This window comes from Gambusia affinis, linkage group LG21 (assembly GCF_019740435.1).
Source record: "Gambusia affinis linkage group LG21, SWU_Gaff_1.0, whole genome shotgun sequence".
Taxonomy (NCBI): domain Eukaryota; kingdom Metazoa; phylum Chordata; class Actinopteri; order Cyprinodontiformes; family Poeciliidae; genus Gambusia; species Gambusia affinis.
Window position 1 is genome coordinate 18,041,117 of NC_057888.1, and position 21,152 is coordinate 18,062,268.

Here is a 21,152-nt window from a genome sequence, read left to right on the forward strand (position 1 = left end):
GTGCGCCGCCAATAAGGATCGGATTACGGGCCTGGCAGGAGAGACGGCCGGCGGCAGGCAGGTGTGTGGAGGACCTGGGGGCTGGGAGACGGAGAGGGACAACCTGCCAACCAACAAGCCAGATTATTACAGTCTGTCTCCAGGGGCAGGAAGAGTTTATTGGTTTAGACCCACTGACTCCCAATTTTAAAGTTCAATTACTTTAAGAAGTATTCGTACCCTCTGACTTACTTTGCTTTGTTACCATCACAGTTAGGGTTAGCTCTGACTATGACTTGTTAGCTCAGACCACAACAAATCAGTCCATAATAGTGAAGTGGAAGAAAACTGCTGGGTGGTTTTAAAGTTTTTTTTAACCAATACAAATCTAAAATGTGCGGCATGCATTTAGTCTGCAAAATGTATGTAGTTTGTTAAAAATTGTGCTATTTTTAACCTTATTTGTTAAAACTTTCACAAAGTCCTTGAGCTTGATTTTTTCCTGTGGGGGAAGAAAAAAAAAAGAAATCACTATTGCCAAAGAATTGCACTACTCCAGGTCAAAAACAACCAATCAAAGCCAGGAGGAGGGTCTTAGCGATGTCAGACAATCATGTGCATGTGCTGCTCAATGTGCTAATGGCAGAGAAAAAAACTTACCATTCCAAAAACATTGTTTATCCGCTGGCCATGCTAACTAGTCTTAGCACTGATGACAGGCTCTGCCATCAGGAAAACTGTACTGTAGCTTAGCAGAGAAAGCTAAGTCCCGCCTCCTAACTCTGATTGGTTGTTTCTAGTTAGCACTGGGAGAAGGCAGTGGGGATTTATTTGTTTCCACATTATGGCATCTGCCTCATACAATAATGTCATGAAGCAGTGAATGTTTAGATAAATATGGAAAAAAATATATTTTCCATTAAAGTAACTGCCCCTTTAATGTCTTCAGAAGGCAGTCGGTAGGAGATCGTTAAGGATGTCAGAGTAAAAGCAGTTGAATTTGTGTCTACACACCAAAGAGTTAGCATTTTTCTTCAACCGCACAATTATGCATTATTTAGTGTCGATTTCTTACACAAAAGCCCCCCAAAAAAGAAACTCAAATTTGTGACTGTAACATGAGAAAATGAGAAAAACTTCAAGGAGTGTGTATACTTTCAGACAGACTTTAATGCCGCATATTTTAACTTTGAGATTTTAGCACAGTAAACTAAAAATTTAAAAAGGTATTTGCGGATGAATAGGTTAATTATGAGGTTTATTTTCCATTTTCTATATACAGACACATGACAGTATTTGTAATACATGGAAAAAATTTAAATCTTGATTTTTCTCTAGACTGACTCATGCAGTCAAGCGAGCATTTCCGTTTCTGCCAAATGTTCTCATAACGTGTCCCATTCTTCTCCTCTCTCTTTTTTTTTGTGGGTGTTATATTCTTCAGGTGCTGCTTCTCTCTCTGGACTAAACAATCACAAACAGTGCTGTTATTTGTTCAAGGCTGCACGTGCCAAGCATGTTTCATATCAACAATACTGGGCTCCTCTAATAGTTCCCCAATCTGCTAGATTCACACAACAGTCCTATTCTTTTGTCGGAGTGCCTCCGTTATTAGTGGCTGTGACACCGCCGCTTCCCCACGGCATCATTAAACTCTCATCCTATTTCGCCTCATCTGAACAGATGAGGTGAGGGTGGCTGGGAAAACTGTTCTCCTGCGTATCCTCGCTGGGATCAAAGCTGCCTTCGTTCCAGGATTCTAATGACGGGCAAACGAAAGACGGGAGTAAAAATCTGCTATCCAAAGCTTTGCTTTTTTCTACCTTCCTGTAGTCAAAATAACGATAAGGCATTCTCCGGTTTTAACAAAGCTTCAGTTCATATACCCTCTGACTCACATTGCATAACAACACTCCAACTCGCAGCCAGGAGGTCTGTGGGTGATGTTAAAAGCTAATCTGCTGGTGTGTTCATGCTTTTCCAAATTTGTGCCGGAGATAACACTTTCATTCCAGCTTTCAGCCTTTTATAATGAAACTGTTAATAACGCTGTTAAAAAAGCACAGTTATTGTTATTGCATATTTAGACTCCGCACTCCAGCATCCATTGATAGCATAATCGTTTTCACAAGCAAACAATGCTGTCTGTGAATAAGTGGCATTTGATGGTGGAATAACATTTAAATGAAGCAATTAACAAAGCCAGCCTGATACATGAAAATGCCCTTCATTTAGTGGCAATCTTTCAGAGCTCTCCACCTCGTTCTGCTTTCAGAAATATCGGTGGGAGGGGGATGGGGGGGGGGGGGGGGGTAACACTCAGACGACCACTCTGTGAATGTCCTCTAATTGTGTATTCAGTTCGTACTGGGAAGTTGGTCCGTCAGAGTTCCCAGTCAGGCAAATAACAAGTCAGAGATTGACCAGCAGCCCGGTTATCTCCCAAGACCTCCATGAACGTAAAACATTCCCCAAAGTTGAGCGTACAAAATGTTTATTAGCACTTCTGATGGTTTGGATCTCATTAAAACGGTTGCAGACATTATGCTGCACAATATCTACTTGTCCCGTTATGGTTTGAATGCATAAAATGAAGAGGAATACATTGTAAATTTCAATAGTTTTGCGACTTTACTGGAACATACTAAAATTAGAAAAATTTAAAATGTAATTTTACTCATAGGATCTTTGCTTAGAGTAAAAGGTGTTAATCTGCCATTTAGCCACCCGTTTTTCATGTCTGCTCTAAAAGCTAAAATATCTGAAAACAAACAGAGCGTTGTACAAACTACTGTGGGCTTATGTTTCTCTGAGGTACATAAACAAATTGGCTCTGCTCTTGTTTTTGTACAGAAAGCACAATGCTAACAGCTGATTAGCCTAGCTTATCCCAGTTTAGCTTTATGACTTAAACTAGCAAACCAGGTATTAGCGAACAACTTTGTTTAGCCAAATATTTCTACTGCACTCCAGTTACAGTAACAAATTAGATGGACTCTCCATTTTGTGAAATAAATATCATGCTAGCAGGCTAACTTAGCTTTCAGGCCAAAACTAGCAAAACAACATGGGTAAATGTTCACACAATCTTACAATTGTTTTTTTTTTTTTTCTGTAGGGCATATTTCTATCAGTTTGGTAAATTTAAATAAAAATGTTATAGAGAAATACTGAAAATAAATTATTCAACTTTCTTAAAGCTAAATAGCCTAACGTACTAGGGACGTTGACTTTTAAAAAAGCTAAACATAAATCCGAATTGTTTCAAAGGTAGATTTGATCAGTGGTACAGATTCTACTTTTGATCTCTTGTCAAAGATGAAAATATTTTCGAAACACCAAAAATATTAACATTTAAAACAAAAAGAAAATGTGTGAACTAGCCATTTCCTAGAAGTTTCAATAAGTTAAATATTTTCTAATGGACTACAGTTGTTACAGCTCTACAGATCTTCTAAATAATAGCTTTAAACATAAACATAAGAGAAAACATAAATCACTGGAGGGAAATAATCAAAGCAAACATTTATAGCACAAAATTTTGCATTTTGAATTTCGGTATAAAATGTGAATTCCTTGTGTAGATGTCATTCTGGTTGGGTTTCAGCGCACAGGCAGGCGGTCCATTCAACATGTTCAGAAATGTGTGTTTTGACCCAGATTCAGCACTCACACTATGATACCACTATCACTGTTTCACATATGGAAGACGTTTTTTAATGATAATGTAGAGTTCTTTTACCAAACAACCACACCAATGTTCAATTTTGTGCTTTCAACTTACCTTTCTGATGGTTTTACAATATTTGTAATAAGGTGCAAACAGGAATCTCTTTCCTTTACGTTTCCTTGTTGCAATATTGATATGAAAACCTCAGAGGTTTCTGTAATTCATGGAAATTTTTGTTCTTTTGCTACAACCAAATAAAGTCAGAAATTTACAATTCTCTATTTTACTTCATGACGATAGGCTTATTTATACATTACCGCAAACATCTGAAAGGGACAGAAATCACAGCTATAAGGTAAAAGCAGGAAAACAATTTCCACATCACTTATTTCTTCCCTTCAACTTTAATAGAAAAGCAAAGCAGCGATTAAACAACCACAGGGTGTGTGTGGGGTAAGACCAGCTAGACTTGACTGCTAGCAAAACATACACAGGAACACCTGGGGTGTGTGTTTGAGGCTGCGAGCAAAAGGATGTCTATCTGTGTGTATTCCAGCACCAGGAAGGCACATTTGCCTGAAGACTAATAGTCCTTTGACCTCGATATGAACCAGCAGCCCCTGGTGAGTGATAACTCCTGACCTGGTGGACTGGTAGGCTATTCATCTCTCACGCTGCAAAGGATGAATGCGATGATGAACGCTCTCACTCGCTGCCATTTAGATAGCCCTGAAGTCGCAGCGGTGACAAACTACCCAGACACAGCGGACCTTGTTTACTCTGTCTGCCAATTCAACAGCAGGATAGCACTGTAAAAACTCAAACTGTGCCACAGAGAACCAGAGGGTCACCTCAGAACAGCCACCTGTCCCAGTGATACTGCTAGCTTACACTTTTGCTGTACATACCAATACGTAAAGCATATGCGGGCCAGAATTAATTTATTGAAGGGTTGCAAGAAGAAAATGATTGTTGAAAGAAAGCTGCCTGGCTTGTCTGGCACAAGGCATGAATGGGATCATTAATCGAGCAGAAGCAGGTGCTTTAGTCAGACGTGATCAAAGACGCGAGTAAAGTGCTTTCCAATTAGGCATTTTTAAGTGTTGGTCTAACACACAGGTGTCAAACTCTCATTCTGCAACCTTTAGTTGTCTCTGCATATGGGAATGAAGAAACTGGATCATTAGCTTGGTTCCACAAAACTTGACTACATGCTATAGACGCAGTTCAGTCATTTGATTTAGGAGTGTTGACGAGGGACAGATCTACAAGTTGCAGGAAGCTGGCCCCAAAAGTCTGGATGGAGGTCGACACCTTCGTCAGATACATAAAAATCCAGAGAAACAACCATTGAAGTTTGAGGCTGTAATTAGGTAAAAAGCAATGGGACGCACTGAATCGCTCGCCGATGCTCGGTCTTGTGACAGATCCAAGCAAACATTTAATTCTTTCAAAACAAGAAGCCATTCGCTTATTGGCTGTAGTAAGCAAACATGGCAATGTTTTAGCATTATAAATTGCTGCGCATAATGCCGCATCATGTAATAAGATCGACTGAACGCAAGTTCAACCCTTGCTACGTGACGCCTTGGTTTTGCATCCTTAAACAAGACCATCTATGAAGCAAGACCATTTTCATGCTTTTTTGTTGACTATCTTTTTTGTTTCAAGTCTCAGCTGTGGCTTCCAGGGAGGCGAAACTTTGCTGAAACAGTTGCCAAAACGATAAGAGCACCTGCAGCCCAGCGAGGTCACCACACTCAACCCGCAGCCACTTCTCTGTGATGGTGTCTCTGGTTAGCATCGCAGCGCGTACACACGGGCATGGCGCTGCACCCGTTTGAGTGCTCCACGCTCGGTTTCTCATACGCACTCACACAAGCACCCTCTTAGAGCACTGATGGTCCATTCAAATTAAAATGAACTTCCATCACGCTAATAGGTGGAGTGGAGAACAAAGCCCAGGCTCTCCGCAGTCAGCAGGAATACCAGGAGGATTATCTCTGCAATCGTCAGAGCTATTATCATTAAACCGTGTTGCCACTCGCCCCGCTCTGCAGCAAACCAACAGGGCATGCCAAGTTTTCTGCAGCAAAACTTCAAATTAGCTTAGGTGATGCTTCAAAAGCATGTAACGCTGGAAAAGTGCAACACATGATTAGCTGGGATTTCTGTATTTTGTTTTCTGTGGGATTTCTTCTATATCTTCTTTAAATGCAACTGGATGTTCAGTAGCTTTCAGAAACAAGCATCGTTTTCTGATAAGAATGCAAAATTTAATTGAGATTTTTTTCTCAACTTGGTGTGGGTTGCTTTTAGGTGTGAGCGTATGACAAAGCTTTAAAATTTTACTGTTTCAAAACAGCTAAAAATGTTACTGAGAAATTCCTACAAATTAAAGATGAAATGTCAGAGTGACCATTGTGTTGACCAGCTAAAAATACAGAAACCAGGTGACAGCTTTCAGCAAAAATAGTCCATATGGTAAGAAACTAATTACATTTTTTTTTGAGAATTTTACTCACAAAAAAAGTCATACTTTTTGTTCTTTGTAACATGACAATAGCCTGATCATTGCCTGAGTAATCCAACTCAATTCTAATCTTGCTACACAGGCAGCCTCGGCTTTCTCCCGTTGACTTGGATTCCTGCAGCAGAATTTCAAATGGACCAATCAGCGAACAGAATGAGGCGTTGTGAACGATGTCGATTTTCTGAACTGTTTAAGAATTGCGGTGGAGGAAGTTAATCAAGTCATTCGGTCCGTGGTGGCCACACTTCCAGATGTCAAGTTAATATTATCAGCCATCTTGTTCTCTCGTCGCAGTGGGAGATGGTTGTTTACAGTGCAGGCAATTTCAGGTAAGCTGTATAGCAGGGGTCCCCAAACTTGGTCCTCGAGGGCCGGCCTCCTGCATGTTTTCGTTCTCTCCTTGGTTTAACGCACCTGAATCAGATGATGGCTCGTTAGAAGGCCTAAGAAGAACATTGACATGCTGAAAAGGTTGTTGGTGCCACCAGAGAGAGAACTAAAACATGCTGGATGCCGGCCCTCGAGAACCGAGTTTGGTGACCCCTGCTGTATATCATCGACTACATGCGCCCTGGACATACGTTAGCAACTGGGTAAGATTTAAAACTTCAACAGAGTCTCCACGTCTAGAAAGCAATCTTATCGCAATAGCAGAGAGTCCAGACCCTGTCCACTAAGCTAAGTCAAGTGTGGGTAGACAACATAATTTTACACATATCTTGACAAACTAATATTTGATAAAACAAGCAGGCATATGCGAGTTGCTTGCTACATAGACATGGCTATGAAGGTATACTAAGGTTTTAGAAGTTGTATCGTTTTCAGTTTAAGGAAAAACTTGCTGTAAGAGGCATGGAATGACTCTTCATGCCTCTTTGCTGAAAGAATGTTATTACATATTTCTCATACGAACAGATCTACATGGCCGTCTGGAAATATGGTCCAGTCACAAAAAACACACGCCATAGAATCAAACCCACTACTTTTATTGAAGTAGTGCTTTAAATGAAAGCAGCTAGATAATGCCATGATTTATTTTCTTTCATATGTGTCAATATTATGGAAGCACTGCATTTCTCCCTCAAGGCCCCTGCATCATGAAATTATTTTACCAGTCCAGGCATATTGTGACACAGAGAAGGGTCTTTTTCTCACATATTTAACTCTGACTCTGAATTAAAAAGCATTTCCTTTCACCTCTTCTTCTTAACCAAAATACCACCACATGTGTTCAACCCAAAGAAATGCCAGAAGTATTTGAAGCAGTAAAAGAAAACAGCTTCAAACATCATCTAAATGTCTTCTGGATCCAGTCCATTTCGCCTTCATTCTCGTCTGTTTTTGCAGGTAGAATTCGAGAGCGCACCGTAATCTTTCAGGAAATTTAATCTTCCGCTCTGTCTAAATGACTCTTCAGAAAAAATTCGGTAAAATTAAAGTTCATAGCCGTGGCAGGTCTCACCAGAGATGGAGAGACGGAGAGAGAACTCTGGATAAGAAAAGCGGAACAAACAGACAGGTAGTTCAGAGACGTAGCTGTACTGTATAGGATTTTTTTCCCCCCCAATAGCTACCTTGGGTCTAAATATGGAATGGTGGATATGTAGGTCCATCTGTTCCAGTATCTCAGGGACGCTTTCAGCCTCAAGATATCCTGTATTTGTCCTTTATGCAAGGCAACATTTGTAGCCGCTGGTTCTACACACCCTTCACCCTTTGCAAACAGCTCCAGCCCTGAAGGGCCGCTGACTGCGAGGGGTGAGGATGAAATTCTCCGTTTTGACACAGCCCATCCAAGCGGACCTCTGCCAAAGCAGCCTGTGTGCGCGCACGCGCGTGTCTGTGTGTGCTCAAACAATTCAGCTGAATCCGACTGGATGTATGCTCAGGCCTTATCTGGGGGAAGCCAAATACACTCGGAGGCAATGGATGGCTGATTGGAACTCTTAGTTTTTTTTTCGGGTAAATGCAAACACATCTACTACGCTCCAGCACTTCAAGCTGTACAAATCAAAATCACGGCAGCGGGGAGAAAAACAAACACCGCGGCGTGCGACTGCGGAAAAAAAGTTGGGAAACAGGATGTTATCGCGAGGATTGGCCCAGAGGTAAATAAAAACTCCAAGCTTGACCAATGCCAGCCAACAAAGTGCTGATCCGCACAGTTAAAGCAGACAAAGATTATATATTTTTTCTCTTTAAGTATCTTTTCATAGACTTGAGAGATAAGAAGAAGACCCGAACGGATGATAGGATCGATGGATGAGGAAGGGATTTACTGAGGGGTGGAGAGGGGATTTTATGCTGGTGTTAGGGCAGAATAATGAGGCAGAAGTTTACATTTATCCCCTCATCAATATGTGCTAATCTGCCATTTAGCAAATCTATCTGCCAATTCTCAAATAACTTAATGTGATTTCCATCTCGCCACAATTAGCCGTTGTTACAGAGTGAATCAGTGGGAGAATATGCTTGATACATGTCACTTAGACTTAAAAAGGGATGTATTATGCAAACATTCAAATTTTCTGAGCTTCCATTTGGGTTTCTACTGGTTCTAAAATTAGAGCAAGCATTAAAAAAATAAATAAATAATTCATTTTTTATCTTTTCCAGCATTTTTGTCAAATTAGCTAGTGTCAGGAAATGACTGATGAATTGCACAGGTGAAAAAAAAGAATTGAAACTATTTGTCATGGTATCATTTTACACAACAAAAAGCTGGCATTTAAATGGGCAGCACATGAACTTTTTGACCCACAGCACAAGAGATTAAAACCACTTTCTTTAGCCCTCCAGGGGAAGAAATGAAAAAAAAACAAAACCTGCTGAACAGCAAAAAAAAAAAAGACCAGCTAATTACTCTTCTCCTCTCATTCACATTAATAATCTACAAAAGATGGACAGAGGTGATTATTGTGATTGAGTGTCTTCCTCTGCCCAAGTTCAGTAAATGAAGGTTAAAATTATTATTATTTTTTTTTTTAGACAAATGGACCCTGCCGCAGTACTCTTCCCCTTTCCCGCCTGGTAACAAAAAGGTGTAGGACTTTTCCAGAACCTCTAGAGAGAGAACCTCTGGAGAGAGGCCCTCTTGTAAAACACTCTTCCTTATTAATGGAAATAAATGCCGCTTGCGGCCTACACCTTCACCACCCCACCCTGGAGAAAGACGCGTCTATTCTCAACCAGAGTCCCCTTCATTAATGTTATCTCTAATAGGCACAGAGTCTGATGGCGAGAGGAGGGTACGGTGAGCGTTTAAGCTGCTTCATCCAATTTCATTATTCCACATGAGGCGGAGTGTCAGTGCTAACTTTGCAATGTCAGCACGGCACACGCTGCTCTTGTACTGCGCTCCGGCTGAGGCATGACGTAAGTTTAAAACATTTAAGTCAGGTGGAGTCCAAGGCTCTTCAGATGCCGATCACGCGGTCGGGATTTTTATTCCCTCCCAACCACACTTCCAAGCGCTTTTCAAACGGCAGCTTAATTCCTGGCTAACTCACTGTATGTGAAAAAAAAAACCCAAAAACAACAAAACAGAAAGCCCGCTTCTCAGTGCCCAAATTCAATACACCTTCTTTGGCTATTTGTGGCTTATGAAATATGTGCCTGTTCATGGTAGCAGCTACCGTGCTGCGAATACGACCGAGTGAGCCAGGAGACAACAATAGCATTGTGCAATGCTGCTAAAGTGGGAGAAAGGAAGGATGGATGTGGGATTAGAGGTGGAGGAGAGAGATGGAAAGAGGGGAGAGGTTTGAAGAAATAGTGAAACTACCGACCGTCAAATGATCTGGCCTCTCTCCAGGCATGATGACTCAGGGATGATGGCACAGTTAGAGCTAATTAGGATCATAAATGGGAGGAATGTTTTGCCACTGTGATGTGTGGGGCGCTTGCCTGCTACTGGCAGGACTTCACATTAGACACGAGAGCTTGTCGAGATACAGTGCATTAAATAAAAGATCAGATGCCCTAACTGGACTTACCGCCATGAAAACTTAAGGCTATTTTAATTTGACTGAATCTGTTTCTCTTTCAATTCGTCCGTGTTTTTTCCTTTTATTATTTTTCTGTTGCATATTGTAGAGTTTTAACTCTCAAAATAGAGAAGTCCCACTAGAGGTTGCAGGAATGCCGGTAAATCTGCTGTAACATTAAAACACAACATTTAAGGGTTACATTTTTTTTTGGCATGCTTGGAAATGTTAGCATATGCATGCTCCTGATGCATATATACATTATACACAAGACAAGTTTCAATGTCTCGCTTATTATTACCATACATTGATTTAAGCTGCTGTCATACTGACTACTATGTTATTATTTATGTTGTAGTATTAAGAAATGTGTGTAATGAAAGTCTAAAGTTGAGGACATGAAGTAAATTTTATGCAACAACATTTGTCACAACTTTTAAAAAATTTTTCCCAGTTTGAATAGTGCATGTTTATTGGGATCAAGAACGTGGAATGAACACGGTTTTATTGTGCAGGTACAGACCTTTGTCGAGAAAAAAGAAAAAAAAAGAAAAAAGGAAAACTGAAGTTTCTATGAGCACTTCGAATTGGTCAGATAATTATTCCACTAACTACTCTAAAAGTTCATCATACCATCAGTTTCTAGCATTCAGCACCCTGATGTGAGTGAAACTTCATCAATGCAGATCGAGAATGTGCGTAGTATAGGATGAGATTATCAAATGCAATATTTGACAACCTGTTAGCTGTCAAATATCAGTGATGTAGTGTACATATTTCCCTACTCTTTTGAAAGAAGTAAACTGATAAAGTTTGTCCAGATTTAAAAAAAAAAAAAGAAGTTTTCCATTTGTGTTTGGACCTCCTGTCCACATGGAGGCAGAGAAACTGTGACTTTTACAAAGACAGTCCAAGTAGAGATTTTTCCAAACTTGGCTTTGACGCATCTATCAAGACTTAGCATGAGTCCAATTTTGAATTTTATAACCTCCTGTGTTTTTTTTCTGCACTACAAGCAATTAACAATGGCACAACTTTGAACATCGTTTCCCATTGTATTGAGAAAGATATATGAAGAGTCAGATAGTAAAAACTGAAGAGGATGTTATGGATGTTCTGCATTTTTATCTCTTCAATTTTGATGGTTGTGCCATCTACTGGCCCTAGATAGGTATTTTAGCTAGCGTTTCATGTGGGCTGAGACTTTTCTTTACCCCACGTGGAGATGAAATGCAAAATAAGATTATACTCTTGTCCTTTCGAATCTGGAATTTATGTTTATGTTGCTTTGTTCTGTAAAAATGAATTGTTGGATTACGGCACTCTTAATTCAAAGTTATTTACATGCTCAAAATAAACAAATCTGAAATTAATAACATTTGAGCTAGTGTAGTTATCCCTAAAATGAAGACTTCTACACAAGGGATTGAGGCTCTATGTCCAATACAGTAACTTCCAAGCTCTGAAATGAAGACATGTGCCTTTTGACTGCTGTCTCTTTAACAACGTATTGAAGCCTTCATGCATCAGACAGGCTTTTTAGCATTGAGGTACATCAAGGTTTGTGAATGTTGTAGCTTCACTTTTTTAGAAAAAGGTATTAAAAAGCAGCTATAATAAAGACAGTAAAGAAAAAAAAAAGATTTGGACCTGCTGATGTGGCCTAGAAATGCTGTTTGAATATTTACAGACCACAAGCTTTACTCTCCAAAAAGGCTCGTTTCCAAGCTGCTTTGGTGTGCGTGCTGAGCAGTTCCAGAGCTGCAGTTCCAGAGCTGCGTTTCCAACAGCGACAACCAACTGCGCCGCTCGCGTCCGACTCCGGAATCACCTGGCACTCGCTCCCAGGCGGCTCTGCTCCATCTTTTACATTGTCAGGCCCCTTCTAGTGGACTGCAGATACACAAACACTGACAGGAAGCAATAATGTCTTCCACTCTGTTTATGAGGACTGGCAGCTCCCCTGCAGACGGCTGCACACCCTTACACACCGTAAACAAATACTCAGGAGTGGCACGCACGCCCACGCACACACGCACACAGTGACAGACACGCATACAAATTACCATACGGAGGCAGCATCTGATGCACTCCAGAGTTTTATTTCCCCAACGCAGGAGCGCACACATTAGCGGCGCGGCGCTCTCGCAACGTCTTCCCCTGAAGTAGTCGTCGTTTTTCGAAAGCTGTTGCGGACAGATTGATGGAGCGTAACACATGACTAACTCAATTACACTGTTTGCCTTTGGTCGTCATGACGAGAAGCGCAACAAGTTATTTGCGGCGTGAGTAATACCGTTATCTTTCCAACTGTGGGAGTCATGAAACAACAGACTAATTAACTTAAGTGTCACCTTTTGATTTTTGTTTTCTAAATCTGCATCTGTTCTCTTGATACTTTTGTTTTATTCTTAGCAGACGTGGCCGAGGCGGCCCACGAAGAGTCCAAACGTTTGCACCAGTGAGTCATTTTTCTCCTCAAGTTATTTGTTGCTCCTGAACCTCAAGCACATTTTTTTTCCTCTCTCCCTTTTTTTTTTTTTTACCCACGTAGCTGAATAAAGCCAGGAGGGACTATTACAAGATAATTACTAATTATGCAAATGTACCAAAGTTGTGCTATTCCCTTTCTCTGGTCATTTTATCTGCTGTCCTCATGAGACCACAGTCAGGAGCGCTAACCTCTTTTTTTTTCCTCCCTCCCGTCAGCTAAACGCGCGGTCACTTGGAGGACGCGGCGTCCTTAGCGGACCTTACCCCCCCCCCCCCACACCTTTTTAATCAGGAAGCGCCCTGTAAATTCATAGAACCATGCCAGCGCACACAGCGGAGCGCCGCGCCGTTTTCCGCCGGCGCCGACCTTCATTAACCTCATAAATGCCAGCGGTGTTCCCGCTACAGCTCCTAATGCCATTATCAACACAGGCACAAACAAATGTGGCAGAAGAGTTTCAGGGGGCAAAAAAACAGCAAAAAAAAAAAAAAAAAAAAAAAAAAATGGCGCTCCACGACTGCAAAGTATCTCTTCCCCACCATCCTATCATGACACTCGCTGTGACATTGGGGCGTGGCGACACGGAAGCAGTCCCGCCCCTTCCGCCCGGCTTCCATTCCTGCTGTGATTGAACCTACATTGGCAACCCGCACGAAGCTCCACACGCGAGTCTGCATGGGCCTACGCTGGAATCGTAACGCTGCTGTGTGTACATGTTCACAGAGACCGTCAAAGGTGGTTTTCATCCAGGCAAACGGAACAAGTTTGATTAAAAATAGCACTCGCAGCTCCAAACACCAGAAATCGTTCTACTTTTTTTTTTTTTTTTCCTTTTTTACTACACTGATCCTTTTCCAGGAAGCTTTGGCAATGAGCACATTCCTGACTTTTCTTTCTTCATATATATATATATATATATAATTTCTCTTTTCATTTATTCCTCACAGATAGCTTTTTATTGCTGCTATCATTCAGCCTCCATGTGCTCATTGTGCTCCACATTACAAAGACTTGTGTTCTCAATTTGCATGCGTTTGTCACTGTGCTTTGTGCCGTTGCTTAAAAATTGCTGTAGCGGTTACAGCATTTCCACTGAAACATTGTTTTGTTGTTGTTTTTTTTTTTTTACTCACAATTTGACAGATGATGGCGGGGAGGCTGGCAGGAAAATGACTGGAGAAAAAACAGGCTTGACACCGAACGTATGTGCATGCAGCTGCTGGAACGGAAGCGGGGCTGTTGCTTCGAGTTGCAAGACGCGAAACGAGACATGAAAAATGGATTTTTGTCAAACCTTTCCAGTAAAAAGAATTTCAGCATCGTTTGAATAATGTCAGAGGGGTTTAAAAGAAGTCAAACACAAGCTTGCAAACGTGAGACTTGTTTTATTGTCTTTTTAGGGAAGAGTCTTGACTCCTGTTTACATGACGTTCTCTTTTCTGCTTGTAAACCTAAGTATGCAACGATACGAGATTCTCAAGGTGCAATAACTTAAAAATGCATAAATATACCACAGTTTTATGGTATTAGCCAAAAAAAGAGAGAAAAAGACAAAAAACAACAACCATTTGTCCATCTATTGTCAGTACCCAGGTATCCTCTCAGGGTCACAGGGGTCAGGGAGGTTTGCGTATTTCCAACGGTAATTGGGCAAGAAGTGGAGTGCACTAGAGATACACCACTCTGATATTAATATCTATATTGTTCTCAATTTAAAAAAAAAAATTCTAGATTGGTATCAGTGACAATGTGAACGATCCATAATACTCAAGTGTTCGGTACTGGTGCAGAGATATCAAATAAATTTGTAACTCAGTACAGTTATGTCTGTTTAAAAAAGGAAACTTTTTAATTGAATTCCTCACTGTTTTTCTGTATCGGATCGGTATCGACCGATACTCAATCTCATATCTGTATCGGTGTCGGAAGTGGAAAAAGTGGATCGTGTACACCTTGAAAAACTACTACTGCTTAACAAATATAACTCAGCTTGTTACAGCTTTAATAATAATAACTATGGAAAACAGAAATGCTAAATAAAGGTTTAATAAATGTAGCGTTAGTTTGAGAGCATACTGAGATAAATCAGGCTATAATCAGAGTCCTCAGGCATGCGTTCTGTTGCTTAACAGATTCTCCATCTGCACTTTTCTAAAAGGTGCTACAGTGATAGAAGTCATTTGTACATGTTAATTTTTTCTCACGTTGAACTGCTCTGCTCCAAAAGAACTTTACGAATTACCCTTAAAGATGTCTTTTACACCACTTTTAAAGGATAAAATGCTTTATTGGCTTTTGAACCCATAACCTTTTACAGCGTTACTATACCTTGACTACTGTACCTTGCCCAAGGATGCTTGCAGGATATTGTTTGGCTGTAAACATGGATATTCCCACCACAGTTCCATAACACACACAGACACACACACACACACACACACACACACACACACGCACAGACACAGATTTAAAGTGCCTTGTTTAGTCCTGACAACCTAAAGTAACTTTTTAAAACCTCGATATACCTTGATACTAGTAACCGACCAATGCTTGCCAAGGCGGAAGATGTCTAAAACATTTGGACAAATCCAAAGTTTTAGTGGTTAGGATGAAACAGAGTCATACTTTGTCATTTTAAACTCCTATTTTCATGACATTAAAGTGGTAAAGTTGCCATGCTTCATCTTTAAAAGAAATAAGGTTTGCTTAGAATATTCCGGTGCAAAAAATACTGAAAAAAAAAAATATATATATACAAAGAAACCCAATTTGATTGCCAGAAACAGCTCCTTAGACATAGTAATAAATCTCTTAGACCAAATACGGATGTGTGGATGTTAAAAAGCGCTCTCCTGCCTGACCTCTGACCTCGACTCAATGCCCCCCCTCTATCACTGCCGGCGGTGCTGAAAACTCAACCGCCTGCAGTTCATGCTGCATTATTCCACTCTGGATGTCACACAATAAGGGACCTGTCTTCCTGGGGAAGTGGAGGGCAGGGATCGGATGTGGGAGGACCCCCATCATCCTTCGTGACCCGACCCTCATCTTTCCCATCCTTACCCCTCCTCTCCTCTTAAAAGCCAAACCGGACTCCTCTGCTGCCGCCTCGCTGCGACTGACGGCGTAAACGGTAACTGCGACATAAATGATGTTACACACACTGCGTTTTTCACGTTTTCCCCCCTCGGCAATCTTGATGACATGCTGATATACTGTACTGGGACTACATGCTGATAAGTGTGGCTATAAGAAGAATAAATAAAAAAGCAATGTTGGTACATAAATCTCTACCTTGCTTTATTTTTGTGGATAAAGAGGAAGGACCGTGGCCTCATCTGTACGCCACGGTCAAACCGTATGCAGATGATTGACAGCTATTAATCCACAGAGTGCCTTCACGGGGAAACAAAACTGGACTGCGGTACATCCACTCAGGTGTTACTGCGCCGGATTTTATTTCTGCAACTGAAATCCCTTTGGAGATGCTAAAAGGCTGTGATTGATTAAAAGGCCAGTCAAGCACGGTCATGAATAAAAGCTAAACCGATACGGAGAGAGGTCAGAGGAAAGGAAAAGAGGGCCGTTGGAAATTTTAACAGGTGAAGCTGGGGGAACACAGTGATTTCTAGGAATTCAAAGCATTAACCAAATGGTGTCAGACTGCCAAAAAAAAAAAAAAAAAAGAGAGATAAATCCCTAATCTTCACTCTGGGGTTATTTGTTTTGCCCATCAAAAAATGAGCAACTTAAAAAAAACAAAAAAACAAAAGAGAAATTAATAGAAGCTGCAGCCTTTTGAATGCACACAAAGGTTTTAGCGAGTCCATCTACAAATAATCTGCAGCCTTTTCAAGAGATTAAGCCCTAAATGCCATGCAGTAATCCCTCTGACTTTTTTTTTCTCTCCTTCTTTTAGCTTTAAAATAATTGTGTGAAAATCTGGAGATGACAATCGCTTGGCATTTCGGAGGAAAAGATTTGACACCAGGAGGAAGAAAATGAAAATTTGGTCAGGCTTATGGATAAGTCTGAAGTGAGGGAAAAAAAACAACAACAAATAAATAAAATGATAATAATAATAATAAGACGCTTTAGGAAACAAAACAGGGAGAAAAGCTCTGGCCACGGCCACAGTTCATTTCCAAATGGCCCCCTGAGCCGGAGCCCCTTAATGTCCCGTGTTATCAGAGTGAATCAGCAGTGCTGATAAATTAGCCCCTACCTCGTAAACACACACACAACCCCCCAGCCCCCATTCCCTGCGTCCCCCGAAAGGCCCCGTCGGCTAATGTGCACGCCGGCGTTTGCGCGGCGCTCATATACAATGCTTAATGTTGTGGAACCAATTCTGTCGTTTCCATTATGTAAATACATTTGCCTCGGCACTATATTTTATGTATTGTCTCCCTTGTCTCAATTACTTGGGCTATTAAAAATCAAGAGGTTATGGAAATTACGTTTGTGGTCTACTGTTTTGCACTTTGATGACAGGCGGGAAAAATCTTTTTTTTTTTTTTTTTTTTTTTTTCTTAAAGTGTTTACGGGAGCTCGTTATGCGTTCGCTCGCAGCCGGATGCGTCGGCTTCCGTCCACATTCGCGTCAGCGTCTTGGGCAGCACGGACTGCACCGTTGTGGCGTCGCGGACACACAGAGCTAAACGCGAGTAAACGTGCTACAGCTGGTTTTAACAGAGGAGCTTAAGGCGAAGAGACGGGCAAAAAGATACAATCATTTATCGAGATGCAACAGCATAAATTTGCTTTTGACATCTTAATGGTGATTGCTGAAATGCTTTAGGAAATAACCTTCAATGTGCTGCAGGGTCGAAGCTTCCACCAATTCTTCTTTCCAAAATGTCATTCTGTTGCTTTTCTTCTGTCTTTTTATTTATTTATTTATTTATTTTTTTGAAGTACAACATAAAACGAGTGAAATTACCCAGCAGTCGCAGATCGAGTCGAACGACGGCCGGCAACGTGTGGTCAGTTCTGCAAACGCAGAACTGCGTAGTGTCTCTCTGTGAAATGAGGTTGTTTTTATTATTTTTGATAGCACGCATTAGTCTGATATAATATCGGTAAAGACGGTATAAAACCGCATGGCGGTGTGAGGAGGGAGGGGGGGGGGGGGGGGTGTTTACCATGAAGCCCCCCCATCAGAATCCATTACAGAGCTGGCTGCAGCGTTGGGAGGAAAAAGTCAGTGAAATCAGCATGCTTTTCTGTTCCCATTATGAATCCAGCTGATTGTTTTACACTCTATACTAATGTACTCGATTGGGACTCGTTTGAAATGCACTGAAACTGATTTGAAAAATTTAAACCGAGTTTTAAAACTATATATAAAAATTAAGGAGGAGTAAAAAAAAAAAAAAAAAAAAATTAACCTCTTTTTTCATTTTCTCTTTGACATGCAGGGCCTTGATTGCTGGTCCAACATGTGACTTTTTCCAGAGTGCTGGACTTATAAAGGCATGAGGAGGAATACATTTTATGGGAGAGAGGGGGGCAAGAGGGCACCCATTAGGAAAATTATCAGGATTATCCCTGCAATCTTTCCGAGAGATCTAAATATAGTTTGCACAAATGTTGATTTTTCCCTCTTTAACAGAGTGCAGAGGGCATTAGGTGTGAAATAAGAGTTTAAAAATTAGATCTACCTCAAAGAAACCGATTAAATTAAACGATTAAAAAAAATAGAAATGAGGACATTAGATGCATCCATGTAAATTAGTTATATATATATATATATATATATATATATATATATATATATATATATATATATATATATATATCTTGGAATTTGTACATCCTGTTTGAACGAGCAGTAATAATAAATATAGTCTAAAGTAAACTTTAGAGCAGAGAGACTGTATGTGTCGCTGAAACCCGGAGACCTTAACAAGGCGGCCGGTTGTTTGTTCACTTATCTGCGTTTCAACGGAGAATTTCACCGCGCGGAGAGTTACAAAGCGCAGCGCGCGAGCGAACGATGCCGCGCGCCTTTTCAATCTAAATGTGGGGGAAGAAAGACAAAAAATAAAGGAATAAAATGGGGGTGGGGGTGGGGGGACTAAAAAGTTGCCGTACCTTTTCTCTTGGATCGCCTCCTCCTCCTTCGCTTCAGCTTGCACCGGACCTGGCCGCTCGGAGCGCCCGACGCGCGGCTGCCGTTTCCAAGTACGGATGCCATCAGCTCAGGAGCGGAGCGCGCGAGCAACTTGGAGCCGACTCTCCTTCCTACTTGTCTCGTTCAGTCTCTCCTAACAACGCCGCGTCCTCCTCCTCCCCTTCCTTTTCTTCTTCTACTCTCTCCCTCTCTCTGTATGTACACAGACCTCTCTCTCTCTTTTCTTTTTTTTTTCTGGATGGATAGTATCACCGCGGAGGTGTCGCTGTAGAAAGTCCAGCTCCAGCCTCGAGCCCGTCGGATGTGAAACCTCTGTGCTGTCAGCGCAGCCTGGCAGCTCTCTGTCTGCTCCGCTCCGCTCCTCTCCGCCCCTGCAGAAATTTTTTTTTGGCATCAGCCACTTTGGGCTCAATCATGCAGGACGCTTATCTATTTGCTGCCGAGATTTCTAATTAGGGTCCAATCGCAGCTGTTCGAGTGGGCGTGACATCAGCAGCGACACCCACCAACGCCACACACACCCCTTGTTCACCCACCGTGGGTTTTTGACTCACTTCTCTCACTTTTTTTTTTTATTATTATCTTTTCTCGTGTTCGGAGCTTCTGAGTTTGGTGATGTTTAGCATCTGTGCTCTAGAACTTCTCCCCCTATGTGCCGCCCTGCAGAGGAAACTTCACTGCAGGGCTAAAAGATGCGATTCTGAATGCAGATGAGGGGGAAAAAAAACACTCTCCGCAGGCCTTTTCCTCTTTCTTTTCCTAACAATAAATAAATAAATAAATAAATAAATAAATAAATAAATAAATAAATAAATAAATAAATAAATAAATAAATAAATTAGTTCGCCTGCTCGAGGATTTTTGGACTCTTCTTTAGGATTTCCATGATGAACACCCTCTCTTTCAAAAAGTCGATCTAACGATCTGAAAAGTGTGGCATGCTTATTTATTAGCACCTTTAAGTATAACAAGCCACAGGAGCGCCTTTTCTTACAATGACTGCGTCTTATGTGTCTTTCAAAGAGCCCGATGTTCATTTAACTTTCAGTTTATGCTCTTTTTTTAAATATATATTAAAATAATGTAAGGTATATTACATATACAGCCTATATTTGCACACCTACACAAACCATTATCAGACTTTGAAATCAATGTAAATATCATGAAACGTCAAAGTTTAGTTTATTTTGAAAAACTATCACCACAAGATACCTAAAGGAAGTTAAGCTGAATGAATTTCTTTGTCCTAGCCTGTGAAAACGACCCTAACGTTAGCATACGTAGCATTTGAATGTAGTTTATTAATATGGTTTGCCTTACCATGTGCAATGTTTCAGTCAGGTTTCGAGTGCTTGCTGATTATGACGACGCGACGCTTTCAAGTTCTCAGAAAGATAAATCACCGGTAATCCTTAGAAGGTTCAAGGCTTTCGATGTCGATTTGTAACCAGACGTCCCTGTCAGAGGTTTGTTCTCTAACGAACCTCTGAAGTCTTCACAGAACAGCTGTAATTTTAGTAAGGATTTCATTTTGTTTCCTTTAGTAATGGGCGGTCTTGCGTGCTCCTCAAGAAACAAAAACACAATTAATTTCCTTCTATATTTATGCACACACCTCATTCTTGGTGTTAACAAGAAAAAAAAGACAACAAAAAACATGAAAAACTTCAAGAGCAATGAAGACAGTACAAGCTGAAATTAGTTCCCTCTTGAGAAACCACTTCCAGCTTTGACACGCTCCTGGAATTTTTTTTGCAGGTGACCTTCAGCAGCCGCACAAAGGTAAAAAGAAAAACTGTGTTGTGGACGCAAAGTTTGAAGATTGTGACATTTTGGCATTTTTGTGCGAACGCGCCGTGTCGAAGCTTTCACAAAGCATTTGTGTTTTCCGTTGCTGCGGGTTATTGTGCTGTTTGCCTGGCCTCTGCGGCTGAAGGTCAGCGTCGGTGTTTGGGGTGTGTGTGTGGGGGGGGAAAGGGGGGGCGCTACTTGCACACGCAGGTACATAAATACACACAGATCTTCAGGCAGATTGTGCGTATTTTTACAACCTGACAAAAACTGACTTGTTATTTCCTTCATTCGATTTCTGTGTTTGTTTCTGTTGAGCCTAATAAGGCTCACCAAACAGGGTGGCATGACTTAGAGGGTGGCAAAAGCACTCAATAAAAATAAAAAAAAATGACCCTCTTCTAGACTTTTTTTCTTTCTTTGTGTGTGAGTCCTATGGGACCTTAAGCAAATCATCTAACGCATCAAGTTGCCTTACTAACTGAGCTACATAAGCTAACTTTTAGCTTAGGCAGATAAGCTAATTATTGCACAAGACAATTAGGTAACTATTAGCTTAGATA

At 41.0% G+C, this 21,152-nt stretch overlaps 1 protein-coding gene across 2 annotated transcripts in view; it reads right to left on the reverse strand.

Annotated features, from left to right (window-relative positions):
* adarb2 (adenosine deaminase RNA specific B2 (inactive)) overlaps positions 1-19,209 on the reverse strand; it is a 201,072-nt gene extending 181,863 nt beyond the window's left edge. For both annotated transcript variants that reach the window (XM_044104750.1, XM_044104749.1), the window contains exon 1: positions 18,759-19,209. In XM_044104750.1, the coding sequence (XP_043960685.1) occupies positions 18,759-18,861 (103 nt within the window). In that variant the 5' untranslated portion in view covers positions 18,862-19,209. The remainder of the gene's footprint in view (positions 1-18,758) is intronic.
* Positions 19,210-21,152: the final 1,943 nt, after the last annotated feature.